The following is a 14,905-nucleotide window of genomic DNA, read 5'->3' as shown; positions in this document are numbered from 1 at the left end:
TAATTAACTTAAACAAGTGACATAAATGAATGAAAGGATTAATAATTCAAGACAAGAAAATTCTGATTTCATGATCAATATACCTGCCTACAACTGCTGCTGAGTCTGCCAGTGTTTGAGTCATGCGCATAACCTCACGTGCATAGACAATTTGTGCGCAAAGTCACGGTAATGTTAAGCCATGTCACAAAAATTTGATTTGATCAATGATTTATCCTTTAAATGTAATGATATTCAGAACAAAACAAGAATAAAAAAATAACTATAAACAAGCCAAAACGAAATCATTTAAAGCGAAAGTGAAAGTAAGCGGCGTTGGGCTCACGTATCTCTCTCATTAGAATCAAAATGTTTCAACATTCGCGATGGATTTGGATGGTAAACTATTCTTTATCATAGGCTTTGTACTTCACTCACGTTCCAATATCGACGGAAAAAAATCATGCTCTTCACACGCGCAAAAATGTGCTTGGAAACATCACAGTGGAAGATTACAAAGCTGGAAATATGTTGTGTGTGTGTGTGTTGTGTGTGTGTGTGTGTGTGTGTGTGTGTGTGTGTGTGTGTGTGTGTGTGTGTGTGTGTGTGTGTGTGTGTGTGAGGCGCGGGCGCGATCGAACAGTGCATGGAAGCATAAAAACATACTCCGTCATGTTCATACAAGACATCATTCAAACTGCAAAGTGTTGCAAAACGTTGGAGGATATTTTGCAAATATTTTTTTTAATATGTTTTCTGACAGTTTGTTTTCAGAAGTTTCCACGAGTTAGTAAAAGAGTAAAGAAAAAGTTACAACTTTTTTAAGTATCTATTTTTTATTAAGTATTTATTTTGTATTAATACATAACCTCATTGTATTAATTTATAATGTAACATTATAGCGTGACATTGTGTCAATAATCGTCAAGCACTGGTGACTCTGCGTGGTGGTAGGGGGCCCTCAAAACAAATTCTGCTTAGGGCCCCCAAAAGGCTCGGGCCGGCACTGGCTTTAATCCTACCATTATTATTCATTATTCCATGAAAAGTGTTTAATCAAGCCTTAAATTTGCATCAATTCCCTTTATATGAGAGCATTTATTTACCGTGAATTTATAACTTCTTAATGTTTTGATGAATACTAACTCCTTTAATACATGGTTTAAAATACATCAGATTCAAGTTCTTAACAACGGATGAAAAACCAATATCTAAGTCTTTACACATGAGCTAATTAGGGGTTCAAGTACGAAGTGCTGAACACTATTGTAATAGTTAGGATTTTTGTTATTTTTCTTCTGCTCTAAAACACATCGTGCAGCCCAAACCGTAAGTGCTGGAGACTTGAAACTTTGCTAGATGGTAGAACAAAAACCGAGGAGAGGTTTTTGAAAGGATGACCCCGATTGGCCAATAGGTGGCGCTATAGCAACCAAAAGTGCAAAACTGGTCATAACTCCTAGACCTTATGTCGGAGCCTCATAGTGGAGCCTTATATCACTGGAATCCAGACCTCATGACGATTTCCGATTTCATTTCCAGTATGCGAATTTTCCGCCATTTTCAATTTTGTCAAAAAAAATGATTATCAATAATTATTGAAAAAATGTTGAAATGTTGATCAAACACACCTGATTCAATTCATCAGCTCATTAGCACATGGGTTAATGAGCTGATGAGTTGAATCAGGTGTGTTTGATTAGGGAGACAAAGAAAACGTGCAGTGTTGTTGGGGGTCCTCCAGGAGCAGGGTTGAAGAACACTACCGAGGCCTGTAAGGATTTTGAAAGAAATCGGCCACTAGATGGCGCTAACGAGTTTTATGTCTCTGTAATCACGTGGTGTTGCACACATCCACACAATATTCATATAATTTGATAGATCTCCTCATACTGAACAACTTTGCCTCAAGAACCACTGCTGTCAATCAAATCATTTGTTAAATATTTGAGATTATTTGAAAACTCTACTTTTTTTAACTCCTCATAGGCCATTTGTCCGATTTGCTCGAAACACATGCATCATCTAGGGACCCTCATAGCAAAAAGATGTCAAAAGAATTTCGATCACTGAAACTGTTCAGCAGATACAATTTTTTATATATATTTCTGGTATGGCCCATTGTGAGTAACATGTCTATATATTGTGTGCACAAAGTAGAAACTTCACAAAATGGTGTAGATATGGAGAACAACTGACCTTGAAGAAACATGCCAGGTTTCAAGGATTTCTGATGCTCAGAGGGCTCACAGTACATTCTATCAAACATTTAAACTGAAGATGAAGCCTTTAATACTACTGTTGTCCACAAGAGGGACAATACATCTTTTTAATCAAATCTTTATCATTATCTAGTATTAGATGATGAACAAATGTTTAAAACCATAATTTTTTTTACATAATTAGGGTGCACTGGTACTATAGATTTATATAATTTGCGTATTCTCCATCATGGATATTTTATGGTTTCAGGCCTACATTTCGGTTCGGCCTAGACCCCAACCGCATAGTTGGCATGAAGGTCTTAAATGCTTGAACCCCGTTAATTGCTGCTTGCAGCTATATTTAAAAAAATATTTGTTAATTACATTAACAATGATTGAAGAACTCACTATTTGTATATAGTTTGTTAATGTGTTAACGATACTATTAATAAACTATGAATTAACTAATAGTTTGCAAATGATTTACTAAAGCAATAAGCCCCGCGAAGCCATGATTTTATTTAGAACAGCTGAGGGACGTTGTTTGGCACGACGTGGAGCAGAGTAAAGGGCCTGTTCACTCCAAGAACGATAAATATAACTATAACTATATTAGCGTCTACACCAGAGGGCGATATCGTTCTGTTTATTATAAGCTTGTCTGTCTCTTTAAATGCTCGAGCTCGTCACAGCACGCTGGATTCTGATTGGCTGCCAGTGTTTTTATCGTTCATCAGCTGATGAAATCGTTCTGAAAGTGATTCCAATGATATTGTTTCTCTATATCGTTATTATAGTTGTGGTGTGAACTCTCATATTCTTTAATACTGAGAATTATTTTTTAGAACTATACATTTTATATAGTTATCTTTATAGTTATCGTCCTTGGTGTGAACGGGCCTTAAGGCTCAAATTAATGCATAAAAAACATATGATGATTAAAATGATTAATATAATTATATAACGCAGATAATTAATAGTAGATTATTAATTATGCCGAATACAGGTGAAACCCATAGCCTAAGTTTTACAAAGAAAGCAAATTAAATGAAAAATAATCGTGAATTTATTTTAATTGGATATAGTAATATTTTTTTTTTACTAAAATATTTCATGTTTGTTTAAATGCAAACCAACATTTTTTTTCCATAATGTTACAGATGGAATTATCAGCACAATACTTATGTAATTTGTTATTTATCTTCATGTTGCTGTTGAAACATGTCAGTGGTTAATATGATGGGATAGAAAGACCTGAACTGTCACTTCTTTTATATAAGTTCTTTTTAACATGAAATAAATGGTCTGGTCTTGGTCATTAAACTGCCCCGCTCCGGGTCGCTCTCCAGCCCTGTGTTTACTACACATCAGGACTGACCCAGAGGCCGTTCAGCTGATTTATCTACGGTTTGTGTCAAACAATGAACTTAAAGCTCTGTATAACTCAGAGTCCACGTTCCTGTTATCCAGGTTCACTGTCATAACCGTTCCATCACTTGTGTAGGCATACTGTGTTAGCCACTCTTGTCTTACCCACACTTCTGGTCTTAATGGACTTCCCTCTCGGCCCAAACAAGCAGCCAGGTGCACAGTAGCTGTTTTACCATGGGTGCTGAGTATATATGATATCGCTAATATGAACATGTGCAGGGGGATCTCTCCGAATGCATTTACCTGACGTTGTGAGGCAAGATATGGAATAATAACACGGTCTCCTAATTCACTATTCACCCAAAACTGCTGAAAGCCCCATGCTTCTTCTTCAGTGATCAGTGGGGCTAGAAGGATCCCTGGGATGTCGTGGAGAGATTCTCGCATGCTGTTCCGGTGATCTGGCAAAGGGTCCGGCTCACAATTAGTCATATCGACAAACTTTCTGTCTCTCATTTCAATGAAACCCTGAGCAATTGCAAATGCAGCGCTGGAGTCAATGCCACAGTTCCACGGAGAGTAGAGAATGGTGTCTGTGATGTTACGTGCGAGCAACAGAACACCTGCTGGCACAAACAGGTCGACAATTCTGCCTTGAGCCACAATCACAATGTCTATGTGACCTCCGCTAGGCTCTTCGCCAGGGGTACTCAAATTTTGAAGAAAGGGACTCAACCTCTCCAGATAAAATTGTAAAAGATTCATAAATTCAATCTCATTATCAATCTCATTATCAATCTCATTATCAATCGGATTCAATCGCTGAAGCCAGGAGACAACTGTGTTGTCTCTACATGTTCCTATGATATACGCCATTATTTTCTGTCTATTTTCAGTCATGATGGGAGAATATCCCCCCAAGTTCTTTATGAGATTCTTCATTCTGAACAATTTGTGGATGATTTCACTGTAATGAGAAAAGTTGTACAGTGAGTCAGTTTCCTCAGACATTCATTATTGTTTGCTTTTTCAAATATTTACAATCTCAGACAAATACAAGATATAGTGGCTTTGGCCAAGACAGATAAATTAGTAGAAATAAAAAATTTGGGCAACACTTTACAATAAGGTTCATTAGTTAACATCAGTTTACTACATTAGCTAGCATGAACTAATCATTTGTTGACATTTGTTAACATTAGTTAAAGCACTGTGAACTAACTTAAACAATAAACGATTGCATTTTTATTAAATTATTAAATGCTGTAACAAATGTATTGCTCATGGTTAGTTCATGTCAATTAATACATTAACTAATGTTAAAGCCACACTATGTAGAAATTGTGTTTTTGTCAAACAGCAACCCCTAGAGTCGCTGTGGAATACTTGCACTGTCATAAATATATTATATTATAACGTTTTTACATGATTGCAGCTAAATCACAAGTAAATATTCTATAGTCTAGGCCTACTGTAATTTGTGTTGTTTTTATTGGAATGTAAACATTACAAAATGCCAGATAACATCAATAAAGTTAAATGTACGTCGCATTATTTCATAACATTGGCCGTTATGATGACATTAGACATTATTATTGCAATTTATCATAATAGTTTGCAAATTGTACTCGTTTACACTATTTACAACCTCTACGTTAGGCTTATTTATGTCCTGATAATTATGTGAGATATTGAAAACTGTTCTCATGATAATCGCAGGAATCAACGTCTGAACAGCGTCGTCTGATATCCCTCAGGACTACGTGATAAATACACCTCACAACACCTGAGTTCAGCTGGCAAACTAGTTCGTTTGGCAAGCTATCTGATTTATCAAAACGATTCCATTTACACCTGGTCACATAAATGTGTTTTTGCGAAACGGATTTAAATCCGATCTTCAATTTCCACACTATGTGCAGATTTAATGGAGTGCACGTCACCGAAAGCAACAGATATGAGCTGCATTTTATTGATCATCAGCTAAAATTTCTAAATCAAAGACCGCAATAAGAGAGAGCAGCAACAGCACTGGTAAGATCATTTCATTTCTTTACTTTTAATGATGAAGATTGTTTGTTAAGCGTCTGTGACTTACTTTCCCTTTGATTTGCGATAGTTTGCACATTGGCTTGATGAACAGATGCTCGTCTGCGGTGATGCGTGTTCCAGTAGCGTCGTCATATCTGGATATAACATATAGGGCCCTATTTTAACGATCTGAAACGCAAGTGTCAAAGCGCAAGTAACTTTGTGGGCGGGTCTCGGCGCTGTTGCTATTTTCCCGGCGGGATAAATTACTCTTGCGCCCGGCGCAAATCTAAAAGGGGTTGGTCTGGTGTGGTTTGGGCGTAACGTGAAATAACCAATCAGAGCATCATCTCACATTCCCTTTAAGAGCAGACGCGTTTTTCCTTGGCGTATTGCTATTATAACGGCGGATTTGCCAGGCGCGCGCGAGGAGCGGTTCACAGCCGAGGAGACCAACGCTCTCGTCAGGGCCGTAAAAGAGAGAGAAGTGACATTGGGGATGGAGAAACACACCCAAATTAGCTTCGGTTAAACAAGCATATAATAATGTGGGTAAATGTGTAAGCTAGATGTATGCTTTTATAATAAAAATAGAATTAATATATTAAAATAGCATAATGAACAACGCAACGCGCCACTGACTTTAGACTAGGTTTTTTCTGGCCAGTGGCGCAATTGTTTTATGGAACAGTAAAATAGCACCAGGGATTGTTTGCGCCGGAATACGCCTCCTTTTTTTGCGCTGAACCGCCCAGGGAGCGCAAGTTCATTCCCTAGTTTAGCGATGTGCTTTTGCGGAGGGAAAAGTCCGCTTTGCGCTGGGTGCAAGATAGGGCCCATAGCCTATAACACACTATCACATGTTTTTTTTTTTTTTTTTAGGAGGTGTACAATTTACATATGTGGGTTCAACAACCAGATGCATTTACACTTGTCCAGTTTCATCTGGAACGCGTCTCAGACCTCCTCCTGATTCTGAAGTGGTTTGAGCGATCGGATTCAAATCCGTCTCGAATGCGTTTCGGAGGGCATTTACACCTGGTCTTTTCACGATCGGATAGCTATCAGATCTGAGAAAACGCATGAAGTGGCCAGGTGTAAACAGCCCCCATGACAAAAAACATACGCACGAAAGCCGACAAACGCTGATTGGCCTCTCACGTCCACATTCACTGTAAAAAAAATTCTAACCCTCCCAAATCAAAAATTGGCCCTCACTTGGGCCAAGTGAAAAAATTAGATGTTATCGGTCACTTGAAATTTTTGATTTGGGAGGGTTAGAAATTTTTTACAGTGTTTGAGGAAGTGGTGGGGGAAGTGACGTATGCCGTAAAGCAGTCGAATTTTGTAGTTCTTTTTGTGCTCGGGTTACTACCCGAAACCCGAAGTTACATAGTGCCAGTAAAAGCGACACAGACCCCGTCAGGCTATGGTAGACGTGTCATTCAACCTATTGTAAGTCGATGTACCATCACAAGGGTCTTGGAAATATATTATGAAGGTTGAAAAGCTACATAGTGTTGCTTTAACTAATGAAGTGGGTTACACTTTATTTTAAGGTGTCATTGTTACAGTGTAATTATATATTTAAGAACTGAGTAATAGTAATTAACTACATGTACTTAATATAGGGTTAGGGTAGGATTAGGGTTTGGTTGAGGGTTAGTTGCATGTAATTATGCATAATTTACTGTTATTATTATGGTAAGTACATGTAACATACAGTATGTAACAACGGCACTGTAAAATAAAGTGTTACCATAAAGTGTTCCCCAAAATTTGTAGAAAATAAAATAATATATAAATAAATAAAAAATATATAATAAATTAATATCATACTGCATTGCATCCAGCTGTTCCTTTAGCTTTCGTTGGCCGTCCAGTATTTGACTGGCTGAATCCCGTAAGAACTTGCTGGCCTCCGTGACCCGACCGTCCTTTATTAGTTCTTCAGTCTTCACTATCAGATCGCACACAGAGATGCCGAAACCAGTTGCACCCTGTACAGAGAAAGAAAGTCACAATCACAAAATCACTGTCTAACATATCAGGGCAATGCAGTGAATATTTCATATTGTTCATTTTTCACAATTTTCTTAAAATGGGATGCTTGATGAAAGAAAGCTGATACCTCTGATCCTGCTTCATTAGAAGCTTTAATGCCAATGAGTTCGATGTTCTTCATCATTTCTTTGGCCGACACCTTCAGGCTACTCGTGATCTCAGGGGAACAATCGAGTCCCAGAGCTTTGCAAATAAAGTCCGAGGCCTCGGCTGGAGCCAGTCCATCAGGTGTCATGTGACGAAAGAACGTGGCCCTGTTGAATCCTCTGAGAAAGTCTAGGGATACGGGAGTATTTCTCCTTCTGGCCAGAGCACACATTAGTAGAGTGGTGACCTCACAGTCCAGCTCATCAGCATGAGCCCCGAGCTGCGCTTCTGGACACCTGTCCTTCTGTGTTTCTCCACACCTGTCCTTCAGATATCGCAGTAGCTCCTGAATGTTCATGCCAGCCTCCTCATCTTCCTTAATTAATTCAGTAGCTTTTTTAACGGCACTGCTGGAGACACCTGCATCTACCAATGTGCAAGTGACTCTGACTTCAGTGCCCGCTTTTGCAGCATCACCTCCTGCTCCAGCTAATGAGAAAACAGATGTGGCAAATCCGAGCACCTGAGGAACATTTTCCGTCATTTTCAACAGCTCTTCTGCACATTCCTTTCGGTTCTCCAGCCAGCGGAAGAGTGATTTACATAAAGTATCTGCTGCCTCCATGATTCGAGCAGGAACTGTGAAAAGAGAAAATTACATATATTTCTCAAAAATAATAATTAGTATATTACATTAACAATGAATGAAGAACGTCTAGGATACTAATGTAACTTCTGTTCCCTGAAGGAGGGAACGGGATTGTTACGTCAGACGTGAACTGATGAATTCTGATCTAGGCTGAGAGCCCAATCATCTTTGAGTGTAAACTAAACGAGCCAATGGACATTGCCATGCGAGCTCTTCATCGAGCACCCGCCCCCCCCCAAAAAAAAGCGTATATACAGTAAGGAAGCATGCTTGCACACACACTCAGGTTTGCGCTGAGGAGTCGAGACGGTGTGTTGACTTGACAAAGAAACTTGCATGCATGAGAAAATAAAGCGCGGGACGTGCTCGCTCTGCCGGGCTCAGACCCAGGGCACCCATCGAGCTCTCGATTTCCGTACCACCCCCGGCGGCCGCCATCGGCTATCAAGCCTTCACCTGCTGTTAGCACTCCATTGACTTCCATTCATTTTGGCGTCACTTTGACAGCGAATAACTTTACATCTGAGGCGTTTAAAGACTCCATTTGTCCATTATTTATTTCTAAAGAAACACAACAATGTATAAAAGGCTCCATTACCCTGTAGCTTACGTTATGGCCCCGTAAAAGCAGTTTTTGTAAAACTAGACTAACGATTGCGTCATAACCACTCGACTCTCTGGAAATGACCGTATATATACAGGAGGAGACGCTCGCAGTCAGTCGGGGGGGACGTGGAGGCATAAAGTCTGATAAAGTCAAGGGAGAAGCCCATAGAGAGTGTCTTCTGCTCCAGCTTATGGACAGCTCCTACTCACGCTCTCCGTCTCTACGAGATTCGGAAGGGAATGATTCAGATTTCTCTCGGCACAGATACTAGAAGACAGACGGGATGCTCACGGCACATCTACGTCATCAAGCTCAGTGTGAGTCTGCACAGTACGCTCGACCTCAGTGTGAGTCTGCGCAGTCGCTCAGCCATCAGGAAGAGAGAGCTTCTAATTGACTTCACTTGTCTCCGCTGAAACCTATGGGGTCACTGTGTCCAGTTTATATACTGTCTATGCTCAGACCTGACGCCGTTCAGACAGCATGCGATCGCGACTTCAGTTCTCTTTCACGGATTATTAGGTTTGAATAGTCAAAATGATGTGTAAAAATGCACGTCCTGGCGAGTATTCACGTAAACACAGTCGGGTATGTCTTTAGTGAACGTCAAAATAAATCGTATATGTTCCCATGTATTGGATACGTGCAGGTCTTAAAGGGCCGGACCGGCAGCAAAATATTCTGTAAAATAGACAGTCACCCAATGCTTGACTGAATAAATTTAATCTATTTATTAATAATCAGTCTATAGTTCATTTATAGAGTGAAGACCTTATTGTTTCAGCTACAGAAGGTCTATTTAGCTTTCAAAAAAGAAATTGAGCACTGTTTATTTTATTTGTCTCTTATAGTATTTGTCATTGTTTGTAATTTGCTTTTTTGCTAATTTTAATAACAAAGATACAATTAAATTAAATATCAATATTATAATTATAAAATTACATGAAATGACATTAAATAAAATATTAAATGACTCGTATCACGAAATGAGATTTTGGTCATCCCAACCTGTTCAGAGTTGTGAAAGGTCTGCAAATGTTAGTATGATTGATAATAATGTGATTGTTGCAAACATCTCGGTAAGGACGTTCACACTGACATACAATTATTATTATTATTATTAATAAAGGGGAGGCAATGGTCAAAGCAGGGCAGGAACATGCTGGTCATGTGAAGTTTTAGCTTTTCAAAATTAATTTATAAAAAATGATTTGTATGTTCTGTCATATTTTTCAATTACTTTTACTTTTTTTTTCGCTGTGGTATCGATTCAGTATCGGTATCGAGGTATTTTGGTCTGGTATCGAAATCATAATTTTGGTATCGTGACAACACTAGTCAACACTGCACTGGCTCTGTTACGAAGTGGAGGACGCAGTAAGATCCAATTGCAGCTTTATTAGAATAATCAACAGGCAGGGTAAATCAGGGGCAGACAGAACAATGGAGATAATCTCAGAGCAGAAACAGATAACAGGCAAGGGTCGAGGCAGGCGGCAGGAATCACAGTCCAATGAACAATCCGGGTCAAGACAGGCAGCAGAAGAATCAGAAGTCGGTGTAAACAATCCAAGGTCAGTAACAGTTCAGCAAACACAGGGAAAACGCTCAGAAATTGTACGCCGGGGCAATGCAATACTTCGCAGAGAAGTGGAGTGTGGAAGTGGCTTTTATGTGTGTGTGAATGAGGTGCAGGTGTGCGTGTAATCAGTGCAGTGCAGGTGTATGAAATAATCAGTCCAGGAAGATGCAGGATGGGAATTGTAGTCTGTGAGTGAATATGATGGTCCAGTGTGGAGTGCCCTCTGGTGGCTCTCAAGGGCACTCCGGCTGGTGACCGTTACAGGCTCCCTATTAAACATTGTATAAATTTTATTGCTGATTACTTACAAAGCACTAAATGGTTTAGCTCCGCAGTGCTTGAGCGAGCTCTTAACGCATTATAGTCCTTCACGTCTATTGCGATCTCAAAATTCCGGCCAGTTACTAATACCTAGAATATCAAAATCGACTGCTGGCGGTAGTTCCTTTTCCTATTTAGCACCAAAACTCTGGAACAGTCTTCCTAACATTGTCCGGGAAGCAGACACACTCTGTCAGCTCAAAGCTAGACTAAAAATTCGTTTCGCGTTCCTACCCCAAAGTGACAAAATAAAATAAAGTTCTGTATCAAAATTTATAAGGAAACACCAGTATTTTGTTTAGGCTTGGCTTGTAGGGAATTCCAAACCTGCGCACATATATTCAAACGCACATAACTATAGAACCCGTTCTTAATGCGCATGTGAACGCCATCAGCGTTTCTCACAGGTTCGCGTTTAAAGTCTGTGTAGAGAGAATGGTGTCGTCTTGGCGGCCCCTAATTTAATAACAAATGATCGTTGCGACGGAAGCGAATCAATCAAAACTAACTTTAGCTGGAAAATAACTTTACTAAAGAACCGCTATAAAGCCAAAACAATCTTACCTTAAATTATACGTTTATCTCTGTAAAGCTGCTTTGAGACAATCTACATTGTTAAAAGCGCTATATAAATGAAGATGACTTGACTTGACTTAGGAAATAAGAAAAACAAAGGCATTGATAAAAATGGATTTAAAATGTGATTAAAATATGTAAAAGAGGACACATAATTATGTTGTAATCGTACCATTATTATACATTAATTCTATGAATTGTAAGTGTTCCTATATATAGTAATTAAGCCTTAAATTTGCATTAATTTACTTTATACATGACTATTTATGTACGGTGAATTAATAACTTAATGTTTAGATGAACATTAAAAAATCATTTAAAATTAAAAATTAAAAATAAAACGTTGTTAAAGGATGAAAAATCAAGTCTTTACATATGAGCTAATTAAAAAAATAATTTGTTAATTACAGTAACAATGAATGAAGAACTCACTATTTGTATATAGTCTGTTAGTGTGTTAAAGTAACACTAAGTAACTTTTCAACCTTAATAATATATTTCCAAAACCCTTGTGATGGTACATCGACTTACAATAGGTTGAATGACTCGTCTGCCATAGCCTGACGGGGTTTGTATAGTTTTTTAATCGTACTTTTAAACTTCGGGTTTCGGGTAGTAACCCGAGCAGCACAAAAAGAACTACAAAATTCGACTGCTTTACGGCATAGGCTACCTCACTTCCCTCAACACGTCCTCACATGCTGTTGGACTTGTAAGTATATTGCTTATACTGTATATCACTCGGACAAGCTTTTTACTCGTTGGTGTGAGCTAAAAAGCGTCTGGCATTCTTGTTGATGGATTAGTAGACATCTTCGGAGGCTAGCTGTGCTAGATTTGTAACGCGTTGTGTTTAATCCCCAATCGAACTCGTGTAACTGTCTGTCACACCACGTTCTACCGTCCACAGCATTACTTGATAGACAAAAATAAACAATCCGCTTACGATGTGTTCGAAGGCGCACATACAATACAGACTGCCGACAGTTCAACAGGGCGCGCGCAGCTCTTAAAGAGGCCACACCTTATTTCCACTCGTTACAGCTTCTAACTGACTGAACAGGGACCGGTATACAGGGGCATCAGGCTCAGGATCAGTGAGTGAAGAGACTGCTGCGTGAGTGGTATTTACGACAGTAACGTTAAATACAAGTAGTCCACAGCGACTCTAGGGGTTGTTGTTTGACCAAAACGGAAATCCTACATAATGGGGCTTTAATTATACCATTAATAAAGACAAGTAATATAAGAAACTGTTTTGATGAATAATGTGGTTTTCCAGATCTGTCTGCAGTTGTTTTTAAAGTTGCATTTTGTTAATTTAAATTGCTGAGTAATATTGTATTTCATACTGTAATAGACAAAACTATATATATATATATCTGCTATCCAGTGCCAGCCTCCTCTCTGCCTGTTTTTAAAGCAATGCTTGCAGCAGATACTGTATATAAATTAAGCAGACTGAGTTGAGGTATTTTCTCGAGGACTCTGTTGAACAGGCGTGTTTACAGGCGTCATCAGGATTTCAGGCGGACATTTTGACGTACCGGTAATCTTCCGATCCTGGCAGAACAACACCGGTTCTGATCCGAGACCCAGCTGGTACTGCCACACATACAGACGCTCGTGCGGCTTCAGCTCACATGGTAGTTCCTCTTCCACCACAGTCTCTTCTGTCCAGTTTTCCTTCTCAATCTTCACACTTGAACGTTCGTATACTCCCAAAAAGGTGAACTCGGCATTTGCAATTAACCCTGCGAGTGCTCCAGCTGAGATCTTGACTGACGCTGCTATCTTCCAGTTGTGTGTGATCTGGGACATCTTCTTATCCAACCCTTTTAGTAATTTTCTTTTGCCATGTCACTGGTGTGGGACTGTCATTACTAACGGTTTCAATGTTCACCCACTTGCTGAATGCGGGGCCGCTGGTTATGGACAGCCCTCCTGGCAGGAAGTTCAGAACATCGGGGTGAACGGAAGAGATAGCAGTGCACTCATCTTTGTTGAGGTCGGTCCCTTTGTAGTACTCAACTCCCCACTCTGAGGTTGGCTTGAGGAAGTAGAAGTGATCTAGATCGCCCCAGTAATAGAGACCATCTTTGCAATTGGGATGCAGGGTAAATTCTACAGATTCGTAGTCAATACTCAGGTCTGCTGTTCTTCTGTAAGTGCCCTTCTTCTGGAAGATGATGTAAAACCAGCCAAAGGCTGACAGGTAATGGTCTCCACCCTGACAGTTGGGATGAAGGGGGAAGACTTCAGAATCAGTGCCTTCTGTCAGGTCAGTGACTCTGCGGTAGTCATCACCCTTAATGATGTAAAACCGGCCATTTTCATCAGCAAGGTAATGGTCTCCGTGTTGGCAGGCGGGGTGCAGAGCATGAATACTGAGGTCTGACCCTTTGTTGAAATCCTTTGCCCTCATATAGCAGCCGAGATCAGAGCGGATTATGTAGTGAGAGCTTGATCCACAGAAATCAACTCCTTTTATTTTGCGCCTGGGAACAATGCCTGCCATTTCGCCTTAACCTGCAACACAAGATAACAACACAAAAGCTTTGAGTTTTTAGCCTATTTTCCCCCACATTCTTTAAATTAGTCAAGGTCACATATGAAGACGAGAGATTTGTTTCTCTCAGCACTCCTGTATATAGTCAGTTTGTAATAGTTGTGAATAGTTTGCTGTTTTCTTTCTCTGCATTTACAGGGTTAATGAGGAGAGTTTATGACGTGCGTATGACGAAATATAAGAGCTGCTGTTCCTGATGTTATTGCTGTTCTGCATTAAAGCTTAAAAAAAATCTCCTTTGTTTGTCTTTCTGAACACATTACAATACTTTTGCAATCACTTCACCAGAAATCTTTCTTCATCTGTGCATTAATTATAACTTTTGTACAGGGAAAATAACTTTTGATGCATCGGTCTAATTTAATCATCTTCATCTATTAATATCTACAGATTTGTATGCATGAATTGTGCATTTCCAACAATGGAAAACAAGGAGAAACGCGCAGTCACATGCTCAAACAATCAACAACGTCGCTCTAGAGGTGCGTTGTGGACTGCGAAGTGGACTTCACAGGGTTTTCCGCCATCTTAAGTGAGATTCCAATCCGAAGGGAGCGAACATGTTCAGTTCGAAGGGCACTGCGCACGGCATAGGGAATAAGGGAACATCGATACATCACTTCACAGGAAGTGGAGAGCGATGATCACACACCACGTCATCACCAGTCAGAACGGTCATAACTAATGATGGAGGAGTTTACGTATGTTTGTAAGTATTCATACATTTCGCCATTGTTATACAAATGACAGTATTTTAACCGTTATTGTTGTGAATATTACATATACTATTTTTGATGATTATAATGTACCTATAATTTACCTTGCTAGTTTGTGAAATAAAGTGATTTTATTTTAGGTAGTTGTA

At 39.4% G+C, this 14,905-nt stretch overlaps 2 protein-coding genes across 2 annotated transcripts in view; one reads left to right on the top strand and one right to left on the bottom strand.

Annotated features, from left to right (window-relative positions):
* LOC309504111 (uncharacterized protein) overlaps positions 1 to 14,905 on the top strand; it is a 501,143-nt gene that overhangs the window by 431,695 nt on the left and 54,543 nt on the right. The window lies entirely within an intron of this gene.
* LOC309505319 (uncharacterized protein) lies at positions 3,390 to 13,292 on the bottom strand (the record flags this gene model as incomplete). Its single annotated transcript, XM_082178694.1, has 4 exons — positions 3,390 to 4,521; positions 7,425 to 7,585; positions 7,717 to 8,375; positions 13,019 to 13,292. 4 exons carry the CDS (start codon positions 13,290 to 13,292, stop codon positions 3,582 to 3,584), a joined length of 2,034 nt encoding a protein of 677 aa, XP_082034820.1. The 3' UTR covers positions 3,390 to 3,581.

This window comes from Leuciscus leuciscus, assembly GCF_965113295.1.
Source record: "Leuciscus leuciscus genome assembly, chromosome: 8".
Taxonomy (NCBI): domain Eukaryota; kingdom Metazoa; phylum Chordata; class Actinopteri; order Cypriniformes; family Leuciscidae; genus Leuciscus; species Leuciscus leuciscus.
This window is presented reverse-complemented; position numbering and strand designations above follow the sequence as displayed.